The 11,583-nt window shown below is 46.6% G+C and overlaps 10 protein-coding genes across 10 annotated transcripts; 5 read left to right on the top strand and 5 right to left on the bottom strand.

The window, feature by feature from the left end:
- Window positions 1–1,287: 1,287 nt before the first annotated feature.
- OGAPHI_007164 (uncharacterized protein) lies at window positions 1,288–2,397 on the top strand (the record flags this gene model as incomplete). Its single annotated transcript, XM_046208530.1, has 1 exon — window positions 1,288–2,397. The coding sequence occupies one exon, from the start codon at window positions 1,288–1,290 to the stop codon at window positions 2,395–2,397; it is 1,110 nt and encodes a 369-aa protein (XP_046058281.1).
- Window positions 1,977–2,378, bottom strand: OGAPHI_007165 (uncharacterized protein; the record flags this gene model as incomplete). Its single annotated transcript, XM_046208531.1, has 1 exon — window positions 1,977–2,378. One exon carries the CDS (start codon window positions 2,376–2,378, stop codon window positions 1,977–1,979), a length of 402 nt encoding a protein of 133 aa, XP_046058282.1.
- A 245-nt stretch (window positions 2,398–2,642) lies between the features above and the next one.
- OGAPHI_007163 (uncharacterized protein) lies at window positions 2,643–4,541 on the top strand (the record flags this gene model as incomplete). The annotated part of the gene is made up of 1 exon (XM_046208529.1): window positions 2,643–4,541. The coding sequence occupies one exon, from the start codon at window positions 2,643–2,645 to the stop codon at window positions 4,539–4,541; it is 1,899 nt and encodes a 632-aa protein (XP_046058280.1).
- OGAPHI_007162 (uncharacterized protein) lies at window positions 3,563–5,965 on the bottom strand (the record flags this gene model as incomplete). Its single annotated transcript, XM_046208528.1, has 4 exons — window positions 3,563–3,753; window positions 4,202–4,439; window positions 4,773–5,419; window positions 5,812–5,965. The coding sequence occupies 4 exons, from the start codon at window positions 5,963–5,965 to the stop codon at window positions 3,563–3,565; spliced, it is 1,230 nt and encodes a 409-aa protein (XP_046058279.1).
- OGAPHI_007161 (uncharacterized protein) lies at window positions 4,650–5,993 on the top strand (the record flags this gene model as incomplete). The annotated part of the gene is made up of 1 exon (XM_046208527.1): window positions 4,650–5,993. The coding sequence occupies one exon, from the start codon at window positions 4,650–4,652 to the stop codon at window positions 5,991–5,993; it is 1,344 nt and encodes a 447-aa protein (XP_046058278.1).
- Window positions 5,994–6,018: 25 nt separating this feature from the next.
- On the bottom strand, window positions 6,019–6,728 carry OGAPHI_007159 (uncharacterized protein; the record flags this gene model as incomplete). The annotated part of the gene is made up of 2 exons (XM_046208524.1): window positions 6,019–6,603; window positions 6,684–6,728. 2 exons carry the CDS (start codon window positions 6,726–6,728, stop codon window positions 6,019–6,021), a joined length of 630 nt encoding a protein of 209 aa, XP_046058276.1.
- On the top strand, window positions 6,233–6,487 carry OGAPHI_007160 (uncharacterized protein; the record flags this gene model as incomplete). Its single annotated transcript, XM_046208525.1, has 1 exon — window positions 6,233–6,487. The coding sequence occupies one exon, from the start codon at window positions 6,233–6,235 to the stop codon at window positions 6,485–6,487; it is 255 nt and encodes an 84-aa protein (XP_046058277.1).
- Window positions 6,729–6,968: 240 nt separating the features above from the next.
- On the top strand, window positions 6,969–11,024 carry OGAPHI_007157 (uncharacterized protein; the record flags this gene model as incomplete). Its single annotated transcript, XM_046208522.1, has 4 exons — window positions 6,969–8,620; window positions 8,720–9,800; window positions 10,176–10,565; window positions 10,635–11,024. 4 exons carry the CDS (start codon window positions 6,969–6,971, stop codon window positions 11,022–11,024), a joined length of 3,513 nt encoding a protein of 1,170 aa, XP_046058274.1.
- OGAPHI_007158 (uncharacterized protein) lies at window positions 8,130–9,088 on the bottom strand (the record flags this gene model as incomplete). The annotated part of the gene is made up of 2 exons (XM_046208523.1): window positions 8,130–8,611; window positions 8,755–9,088. 2 exons carry the CDS (start codon window positions 9,086–9,088, stop codon window positions 8,130–8,132), a joined length of 816 nt encoding a protein of 271 aa, XP_046058275.1.
- OGAPHI_007156 (uncharacterized protein) lies at window positions 9,852–11,366 on the bottom strand (the record flags this gene model as incomplete). The annotated part of the gene is made up of 1 exon (XM_046208521.1): window positions 9,852–11,366. The coding sequence occupies one exon, from the start codon at window positions 11,364–11,366 to the stop codon at window positions 9,852–9,854; it is 1,515 nt and encodes a 504-aa protein (XP_046058273.1).
- Between the last annotated feature and the right edge of the window lie 217 nt (window positions 11,367–11,583).

Genomic DNA, 11,583 nt, shown 5'->3' with positions numbered 1-11,583 from the left:
CTGAAGGGAAGCTACGAATCAATCCGAAAGAATCAAAGTCGTTCCAGAAATCTCGTACTCCAGCTTGGTGATCCCGACAGAAATGGGAACTGCTATTCCTCACTGACAGCTAACCGCTTCTCAGACCGCTACCAGCATGCGACCCTTCGACACGCTTCCATTGTGTCTCCAGATCTAGGGGAGCAACCCCCCATGCCAGGAGGAGCCCATGACTCCAATAGTCGCTCTTGAACCAAGCCTTCCACGGGGGCTTGAAGAGCAAGTCGGAACCCTGACCGTTTTGACCTAATCTGAGTATACCCTAGGTCATCACCCCGAGGATACGGTGTTATTCGATCGGGGATTTTCTTTTCATACTTCTTCCCGAATACTCAGACGCTGGTGGATGGTCGATTGTCAGAAATTCCGGGATCATGGGACCCGGAAGCCATAGCCATATCATGATGAGGGTGGCTTCATCCCCCACATGTGCAAACATACGGTGCTCCTATTTCAGAGTCGCTTATATCTGCGAGCAGCACAATTACTCACGCCAGTTCCGCATCTGGATCCATTGAGAGATTGGGAAAACGCGGACACCTACCTGTCCTGTGCCAATGACATCTCAAATACACCAGATACCCATTGCCCGTGCAACCAGTTCAGATCTCGCCCGTATGATGAGTACGAACGCGCTGCCCCCTTGCGAGGAGCCGCCTGGCCCGTTCCGCTTAATCTTGCGATTAATTGTACTAAACCTCAGAAACCTGAACCGTTGATAGGAATTGCCTTGATAGGGAATGAGCATAGGAACCATTGTGTGCAATTGCTCACGGCTGTCTCCCCTAGTGAAAGAGGAACCCGTTGATGGGGGAAAGATTTTTTTAAGAGCCCAAAATTAATATTCGAGGATAAGCGCCAGATTAGTAGTCACTACATCAAGGTGGGGGTCTAACCGGAAATGAATGATTGGTTATAATAACCAACGAAGAATGAACAATTAATGTCAAGACTTATTATGCATTCAAGTGAGGAAGACCGGTTTCGTTTTGTGGGAGCCCAATTCATCCCACTTGGTAGAGATGTAGCACTATTCTACAATTAACTCAGGGAATGTGCTAGAGATTCAATGGCAAATAAAAAATCATATGTTACCGATCAGCGTTACTTTGCTGGGTCAATCATAAGAAGTGAGAATATCTCCTTCAGTCTTCTCGGAAAGCCGGATTCGTGACAAGAATCTTGTTGTGAAATTTTAGTAATAAAGAGCAAAAGGAATTGAAAAAAAAAAAATTGAAAAAAAATCTAATGGTTGATTTCCGTGCAAAGTTCGTGCTAGCGCCTATGGTTCGTGTAGGAGAGCTTCCTACACGACTGTTGGCACTTAAGTATGGTGCCGATTTGGTTTGGGGCCCAGAAATTATCGATAAACGTTTGGTTCGTGCAGAGCGAGTGTTCAACCCGAAATTGAATACAGTGGATTTTATCCAAAAGGATGGAAACAAAAAGATCCCAGGAACAACCGACCTTGTCTTCAGAACATACAGAAAGCTGGAGCAAGACAAATTAATTTTCCAGTTGGGCACCGCCAATCCTGATCTTGCAGTGCAAGCTGCTAAAATTGTCGCTGCTGATGTTGATGGTATTGATGTGAACGCTGGTTGCCCGAAGCATTTTTCTGTTCATAGTGGAATGGGTGCTGCATTGCTAAAGACACCCGATCTGCTGTGTGATATCCTGGTGGCCCTGGTGGAACACGTGGGTGTTCCGTTCAAAAAGCCTATCAGTGTGAAGATTAGATTACTCGCAGAGGAGGAAAATACATTACAACTTGTCCGTCGTCTTGTGAAAACAGGTATTAAAAATCTAACAGTGCATTGTCGGACGAGGGAAATGAGGAATGGTCAAGATCCGATTAGGGATTATGTTGACAAGATTAAGGAAATTTGCACGGAAGCAGGTGTGAGCATGATTATTAATGGAGGTGTGAAATCTTATCAAGAATACAGGGATCTACAAAAGATGTTCGGAGATGATGTGGGCTGCATGATTGCGTCTAAGGCCGAGGTAAATCCTACTATTTTTAATGCGTCTGGGCCCTTGCCATGGCCATTGATGGTGAAAGAATATGTGCGTTTTGCAGCCCAAGTGAATAATTCCAACACAAACACAAAATATTGTTTGGCCACAATGATGCCGAATCCACGGGGAAAGAATGTTATCTGCAGGCTTGTTAGCCAGTCCAAGAAAATTGAGGAAGTGGTGGACGCGGTCTTGAACAAGATGGACGACGAAGGCGCATTTATTGGCGACAAATCGTCGGCACCGGGCGACGATGTCAAGATTGAGAACCACAAGGATCTCAAGCGCAGACTTGACCTTGAAGATATCGAAACCATCAAGCGCATCAAAGTTTAAGAACCGTATATAGGCATATTTTTAGCATCATGGTGCAAGCCACCCTTGCACCGTAACCCCTCAACTCAAGATTTGCACATAATGTATGTAAAGCCACGGTGTTCGCGGTACAAAAATTTGCAGAGTCTTTGTTTATATACCGCTGTTACAGACTGCCCCGACTTATCAAAATAGTTTGGCTCGGTTTTGTAAAGTTTCATCAGGCGGTTATACACTTGATTCCATAACATCTGACAAAGATTTTTATGGACTACACTAGTCTTCTAAACCCCCGCACGAACGTGAGACAAGAAGACCCCTTTCAAAGCCATTCTATCGCTGAAACTATAGCCACCGGTTCCTCTACTTTTGAATACCGTAATTCAGAAGACTCATTTCTACGAAACGCCCAGCTGGACGACGACGACATCGATAGCGACTCAGAATTAAAGATGGACGATTCGAGACATTCAAGGGTCTTCTTTGTGCTCAAAAAGTTTGTCAAATACATTGGACCGGGACTGATGGTTTCGGTCTCCTACATGGATCCCGGTAACTTCAGTTCCTCCATTTCTTCGGCACAATTCCAATATAAACTGCTTTTCTCCCTGATGGTTTCCAACATGATGGCTGGATTTTTGCAGATCTTAGCTAGTAAGTTGGGTATCTGCACAGGTCAGGATTTGGCGTCGAATTGTCGCACTCACTTACCCAAGTATCTTAATTGGGTCATCTACGTTTTTGCTGAACTGGCTGTTGCGGCAACCGACATGGCCGAAATTATCGGTACCGCTATTGCATTCAACATTCTATTTGGCTTACCTTTGCTAGGTGGAGTGTTACTCACCTTTTTGGACATTATTTTTGTCCTCATGGCATACAGACCAAACGGGCCGTTGGTTGTTATCCAGGTGTTCGAGGCAGCTGTTGGTGTGCTTGTTTTAGGAACTGTTGTTTGTTTCATTATTGAGCTCGTCAACGTTTCTCCATCCACCAATTGGAAAGCCGTCTTCCGTGGCTTCCTGCCTTCCAAGGAGATCTTTTCAGACACCAAGGGATTGTACCTTTCCGCTGCATTGTTGGGAAGTAACTTGATGCCTCACTCCCTGTACCTGGGTTCAGGTGTGGTTCAATCTCGGATGAAAGCATTTGACATTAGAAACGGATTCTACTCTCCTCCTGTGCCTCAGAAGAAGAGCAAGTTGTTCTTGTGCGGATCTCTTGACGGCGAGACCGAACAGTCTAAATACAAGCCTTCCATCAATGCGATCAAGGACACTATGTCGTACACCATTGCTGAGATGGTGATATCCCTGGTCACCGTTGCACTTTTTGTCAATGCATCGATTTTGATTGTTGCCGGAACGGCTCTTTCGACTCCAATGGACGACGACGGAGATGGAGATTTGGAAAACGCCGACTTGTTCACTTTACATTATCTTTTGTCGAGTCAGCTGTCGAAAGCTGCAGGAACAGTTTTTGCGCTGGCTTTACTTTGTTCGGGACTTTGTGGAGGAACTGTTGTCACCATTGCCAGTCAGATGATCATGGAGGGACATGCGCGCTTCTCGATGCATCCTGCTCTTCGTCGTATCATTACACGGTTATTTGCAATAACTCCGTGTATTGTTGTTGTCTTGGTTCAAGGAAGAGAAGGATTGAGCAGCATTCTTAATGCTTCCCAGGTTGTTTTGTCCTTACTGTTACCATTTATCAGTGCACCGTTGATTTACTTGACATGCAAGAAGAGTATCATGCGGGTTTCTCTTAATGGAGAAGACCGGAGCGACCAGCGATCCATCGCCGAGAGTATACCTCTGAGTACGTTCTCTGAGGATACGATCAATCTTTTGAGCGATCAAGATGAGCAGGTTGACGAGTCTGAGCGTGTTTCCGACTCTGTTTCCGAGTGTGTGCCCGACTCCGTTTCCGAGTGTGTGCCCGACTCCGGTTCCGGCGATCCTGTCACTACTGAGGTCAACCAGGTTTCCAGCTCTGACCAGGCCACCACTCATATCACCACCGACACGGATGCTCCTCAGTACAAGGACATGAGCAACAACCTAATCACGTCGATTTTTGCCGTTCTTGTTTGGGTCATCATCTCCTTCATGAACTTCTGGCTGCTGATCAGCTTGGCCATGGGCAAGGACGTTCCTGTGTAGACCATTTTGGATAGAAATACATTTAGACACGATATCGACTATTTTCTGTACGGTTATTATTAGGAACGCGACAGGTGCAGATAATTTTTTCTCCCAATTATTTGATCCATGAACATCTTCGGCATCTTACTACTTGTCGGATCCGCTCTGTCGGTGGATCTTGACGTGGACAGTGTCGATTCCATTCGTGAGGCGACTGCGTTAATCTCGACGGGTTTGATGGATTATTACTGGGGATATCAGAAGGGCGGAACGATTGGCATGTTTACCAATCCGTACTATTGGTGGGAGGCTGGAGGAGCCTGGGGCTCCATGATCGATTACTGGTACTTTCTGGAAAACAACACTTATGAGGAAACCATCAAACAGGCGCTGTTGTACCAAGTTGGAGAAAACGACGACTACATTCCTTTGAATCAATCCACCACTGAAGGAAATGACGATCAAGCGTTCTGGGGAATTGCTGCAATCCAGGCCGCCGAGCGGAACTTCACCAACCCTTCTGACGACCAGCCACAATGGCTGTATTTGGCACAAGCCGTTTTCAACACCATGGCCTGGAGATGGGACACTGACAGTTGTAACGGAGGCCTTAGATGGCAGATTTTCCCTTGGAACTCGGGTTACGACTACAAGAACTCGGTCTCGAACGCTGGATTGTTCCATATCGGTGCCCGTCTGGCCAGATTCACAGGAAACGACTCTTACGTCGACTGGGCCGAGAAAGTGTACGACTGGCTTGTTGGAGTCAAGTTTGTGAACGAGTCGAACTCGTACTATTTCGCATACGACGGTGCCAACATCGACGACAATTGCTCCTCCGTCACCAAATACCAGTGGACCTATAACGCAGGCATGCTGTTGTCTGGCTGTGCGTACTTGTACAATTACACGGGAGAAGATATTTGGAAAGAGCGTACCTTGGGATATTTGAACGGACTGTTTGTGTTTACCCCCCAGGACGGGAACTACATTCTGCAGGAGACGGCATGTCAAGGATCGGGAACATGTAACAACGATCAGCGGTCTTTCAAGGCGTATTTGTCCCGGTTTTTGGGACTGACAGCCGTGCTTGTTCCAGAAACACAGGACACGGTGAATAAATATCTGCAAGACTCGGCACAAGGGGCAGCTGCGTCCTGTTCGGGTGGATATGACGGTCACACGTGCGGCCTAAACTGGAACTACAACGGATGGGATGGTAACTACGGGCTAGGAGAGCAAATGTGTGCGTTGGAGGTGATGCAAAACTTGCTAATCTACGATAGACCCGCTCCATACACTGCCACGAACGGAGGCTCATCCACGGGAGATGGAGCTGCGGGATCGCAGACCACATCGTTGACGGACCAGCCATTGAGTCTCGACAAAGGAGACTCTGCCGGAGCGGCAATCATTACGGTTTTGATTGGAGTTAGTATCATTGCATTAGCGTGTTGGTTATTAGTTTAATGTACAAGAATCATGAAAGCCGAGTCTATTTGTGGCTGTTGGTTTCCAAGACCTCGCGCAAATACGAGTCCTCTCCCTTCTCTGTGTTGTTGAGATGGTGTTTTTCCTCGTAGACGCTCAAACCAATAGATCCAAGAAGCAAGCCGACGGTGATGAATTGGGCGTACATTCTGGCCTGAACAAACTTCTGGGTCTTGGTGAGCAATGGGTCTCTATCAACATACATCCACGAGCCAACCATGGAGGCGGCCCAAAGACCAGTGATGATCTTGTACTTGCTGTTAGAGAGCGACTCCACAAACTTTTCTGTTGGAGACAAGCGGGCCCATCTTCTATGTTCTTCCAGAACTTTGCGTTGTTGGAACTCCGACGAGTACATCTCGTTGTCGAATTTGGTGGATGCCAATTCCGCATTCACAGCTGTGGTGAACGCTGGCGGCATGATGGCGGTTGCGGTTCTGATAGACCATGGTAATTTGAACAGCTTTGGATAATGCTTAGGGGCCAGGGCATAGATACCCACAGAAATAAGAGTTCCCAAACAGAACCCGTTAATACCTCCGGTCAAGGTGGCCCACGAGTGGGCATCAATCTCTTCTTTGGAAACAATCTTCATTGCTGTGGTAAATCTCGGGTTTTGAAATAAGGAGACGATTTAAGGTTTATATAGTACGAGAACTTTTTTTTTACCCGGAATCGAGCGACGGGACGGAACATCTTGGAATGCAACCACATTGGCTGGAAACAATTGTGTGACGTTTCCGCGTATTTAGGCTCCTCCGGCTGGCTATTATTGGCGTGTTCTTCTGCATGGTCCCACATGCACCTCCGTCTGGGATGGAAACGGTGTTTGCACGGGTTTTGCTATGTTGCAACTCCGACAGGCCGTTTGTAATCGTCAGCCAGCTTACGTAAGCACCATACTGGTGTTAATTTTTCAATCTCAAGCCAATGTAAAAAAGAGTCAACTGCAGTATGTTAACAGGAGGACAAGCCCGATTGGTTAACAGTGTAAGACGACTGTACTCGTCGAGTACGGATATTCTGCGGCGGTTTCCGGACCTCAGACCGTCCGACGTGCTGAGCAACGGCCGTCCCGACTACGTCAAGATGATCTTAACGTCTCGAGTGTATGACATTATTGACGAATCGCCGATCACCACGGCCTCGTCTCTGTCTGTCAAGACCAACTCTACCGTCATTCTCAAGAGAGAGGACCTGCTTCCTGTTTTTTCGTTCAAGCTCCGTGGTGCTTACAACATGATCGCTCATTTATCAGACGAGCGGAAAAGCAAGGGAGTTATTGCATGTTCTGCCGGAAACCATGCGCAGGGAGTTGCGTTTTCCGCCAAGCAGATCGGTATTCCTGCCACAATTGTGATGCCTGTGGCTACTCCATCGATCAAGTTTAAAAACGTGAGCAGATTGGGTTCCAGAGTGGTTTTGTATGGTGACGATTTCGATTCTGCCAAAGCAGAGTGCGAGAGACTCACAGTCGAGCAAGGAATGACCAACATTCCTCCTTTTGATCATCCATATGTGATTGCTGGTCAAGGAACTATTGGTATGGAGCTGTTGAGACAGATCAAGAGCAACAAGCTGAGTGCTGTTTTCGTTGCTATTGGAGGAGGAGGGCTGATTGCCGGTATCACGGCTTATTTGAAGCGACTTGCTCCGCACGTCAAGATCATTGGTGTGGAGACGTTCGACGCCGACGCGATGAGACAGTCGCTCGAGAAGGGCGAGAGAATTAGACTCGATTCTGTTGGTGGTTTTGCAGACGGAACCGCAGTCAAGATCGTTGGAGCAGAGACGTTTGCTGTCTGTCAGGAGTTTGGTGTTGACGAAATAGTCCGTGTCAACACCGACGAGATCTCGGCTGCCATCAAGGACGTGTTTGAAGACACCCGGTCTGTTTTGGAGCCATCTGGAGCTCTCACGGTTGCAGGTCTGAAAAGATATGTGGAAAACCACCCGGAGATCGACCATTCCACACAGACATACGTTCCTGTTCTTTCTGGAGCCAACATGAACTTCGACAGACTGAGATTTGTCAGCGAGAGAGCCGTTCTTGGTGAAGGTAAGGAGGTTTTCCTCACTGTTCAAATTCCAGACAGACCAGGAACGTTTAAGCAGCTAAACAAGATCATTGATCCCAGAAATGTGACCGAGTTCTCTTATAGAATTTCTGTGGATTCTGAAGAGACCGGTTTGGCTAACATCTTCACTTCTTTCTCCGTTATTGACAAAAATAAGGAAACCGCTAAAGTTTTGAAAGAATTGGAAGAGGTCGGATTCAAGGCCTACGACCTCACAGACAACGAGATGGCCAAGAGTCATGGAAGATACCTTGTGGGAGGTAAAGTGCATGTTCCTGGCGAGCGGATCATTTCGTTCGAGTTCCCAGATCGTCCTGGTGCCCTGACCAAGTTTTTGTCCTCCATGGAGATGAATTGGAATTTGACCTTGTTCCATTATCGTAACCATGGCGATGATGTTGGCAAGGTTTTGGCGGGTATTTGTGTTCCTGAAGAGGACAATGCCAAGTTCGACAAGTTCCTGAACGAATTGGGCTACAAATATAATGAGGAGACCGACAACTTGGTTTTCAAGACTTTCTTAACTAGGTAGAAAAATTAGGGAAAAAAAATCATTATTTTGTAATATTTCTTTGTTTCCATGTTGAAGCGTCTTTTGACGATTTCTCGACCGTTCGTTGGTTCCAGACTGTACCATAACATTCCCAAAGAGGAAAGAATACTAACTGTTGCAAATGGGGGTGTTACCAAACCAAAGCGGCGGCCAGCTGAGGATTTGAACCCGGCCAGACTCTCCACGGTATTCAACACTATACCCCCCGATCCCAACGCCAGAGTGTTGTTTTGTCTTTCTTCAACGCATTTCCCATTGAATCTACCCTTTGAGACTTTTGAACTGCTCAAAGACCGTTCTTTGGACCTCAAGAACGTCACTTTTGTTCTCACTATGGCAGACAAGATCTTGGAACAAGACACTGCCCTGCATCTCGACCAACAACAACACATCTTCCACCACTCGCTCAACAAATACCTTTCTCTGCGCTCGTCAGAAGTCATAGATCGTGCCAACGTCGCCGTCACAAGCACTCACCACCCTGAATCCATCACCCGACTGTTTGAAAAATTGATCCAGTCGGAGAAAAACGTCACCTACTATGTCGTTGGCGAAACAAACACAGGAAAGAGCACGCTTGTACAGAAACTGTTGATCGAGGGAAAAGATTTCCTGGAGTCTCCAGCTGTCCCCAAAGCGTCGCCTAAAGCCTGTACCACAAGAAATAACCATACATATATCAGTCCATCTTTTGGACTATCGTTTGTGGATACTCCGGGGTTTGTTCCCAAATCCAACAGCATTTACCAGGTTTTGCGGCCAACTTTCCGCATAAACGTCTTGAACCAGGCAACACTGAACAATATTCGCCGGGTTCACTTCCGATCCAGACCAAAAGGTAAAACCGTGGGGATGGGACCTTTTCTTGCATTGCAACTAGCTACGGATTGGCAATTGATATATTTCAAGAAGTCCATGTGGGGGCCAAGAAAAAGATACAAGTCTTTCTATTTGTGGAAACGAGCCATGACTACTGGAAGGTATGTGTTTGACTGCGAATGGACCTATTACAAGATTGCCAAGTGTGAGCATCCATGTGATCTGATTGTGAGCAACGCTGGACTTGTCAGATTAGAACAAATCCCCGAAAACATTGTGGCTTGCGTGCCTACATGCGTGGATATTATTCAGAGGGTATATACTCCCGAAGGAGAGGTATATATCGAGCTTGAGAAGCCCGAGAAAGAACCCAAATGAACCCGATCATTAGTTTTTTCCAGCCTTGGCTTTCATCATGTTGCGTTTCATGCTCCAACTGAAGAAATAAAGACAGAATGGGAACAGGATGTTGTTGAGCACGATCCATGCGATAAGAACACCGATGTTTCGGCCGAGTTGGCCACGGTAGGTATCGAACAGCTGCATCTTCATCAACTCATAAGCATTCTTGATTGGGAACGCATAGGTGAATCTGTAAAACTCGGGACAAACCTCGATTGGAGCGAAGGTGGCAGAGATGTTTGAAACAACAAAAAACAGAAGCCAGAATCCCATCATTGGAGGGAACACTGCGAAACAAATCAGCGAAAGGTTTTCATTTGCTCCTCCCACGGCGGCCATAGCCAGATACGAGAACATCCACAAGACACCGAAACCTCCTTTCCAACTTTTGTTCATTGGGATTTGGAAAGCTGCGTTCAAACAACTGTAACCAAGAGAAACGAGCAAGAAGGTGACCTGGGACTGCACCATTCTGTACCCAATATAGCTTTTTGGTTTCAGATGCGAGGCAACATTTTGGTTCAGTTTCTGGAACCATGTGACCTGGAAAAAGGTGATGATGATAATGTAGATAAGACCCACTTGAAGAGGTGCCAAGACCACGGTGTTGGTGACCTTCTTTCCGTCAATGTACTCGACGGTTGGGGTATTTGTAAGAATAGATGTGTTTTGCAGCTTAGCAAACTGGTCTGGTGTAAGGTTAGATAGCAGTTTTGGATACACTTTCTGTTGGACGATTTGACTGAAAGCAACACCGAAGTCGGCCAGACTTGGCTTGACAAACTGGTTTTGTCCGTTCAAGTCTCTTCCTGTTTCGTAATAGCATCTGACCAAAGACGAGGTGTTGAGGTCGGACCCGTTTTCAATGGCCTCGACCAGTTGACGAGAAACGTCGTTACTGGAAACGTAGATAGCAGCCCAGTATTTCTGTTTGTACACCTTGTCGACGATTTCGTCGTCGCTAGTGAAGTTGTGTGGCTCCCATCCAAGAAGGGTTTCCAGTTCCGGCAACTGGATGGTTTCGAGAATGGCCTGCGACAACGGATAGTCGGAATTATTAACATCGGCACCTTGCTCAATAGCAACCAAGACCTTCAAGTTGACAAACCGGTTCTGACGACCATACATGGACCCCCAGTAGATGGAAAAGGCGCTTAAAATAAACGCCCATAGAATAACGATGATGATCGCGTACTGCACTAGGAACGATTTTCTTTCCTGGGTCTTTCTTTTAGACCAGAACCCAGTCTTGATGGGCCCCAGTTTATCCATTTGCTCGATATCCTGCTGTTTTTCCTGGTTTTCCTGCTCCTCGACCTCTCTATTGTTCTCCTCAATGTTGTGCGAGTCTGCGTGACTAACAGCGTACTCTGTGTATTCAGTCACTACTCTCATCAGAGAGTTATCATCCTGACCCCCATGCTGCGAGCTCTGGCTCTCGGGGTCGTACTTGGCTGCGTGCAATTCTGCCGACTCTTGTGATTGTGACGACTGGCTCATGTCTCAACTATACTGTAAGGAAAAAGAAGGGGGGTGTCTATAGGCTTTATATATTTGTAATATGCGGACTTAAGAAACAAACATAATTTTTCTCTGCGTCAAGAATTTGCTGCCACACGGATTTAAAACCCCGATTTTAAAAACCGAGTCAAAGAACAATTAATAATCGCAGAAAATTCGGAGTTATTCCAGTTTGGGTAACTTCTCGCTCCTAAAA

Source organism: Ogataea philodendri (genome assembly GCF_020536065.1).
Source record: "Ogataea philodendri strain CBS6075 chromosome Unknown scaffold8, whole genome shotgun sequence".
NCBI lineage: Eukaryota > Fungi > Ascomycota > Pichiomycetes > Pichiales > Pichiaceae > Ogataea > Ogataea philodendri.
Note: the sequence above shows the minus strand (reverse complement) of the source record. Positions and strands in the feature narration are given on the sequence as shown.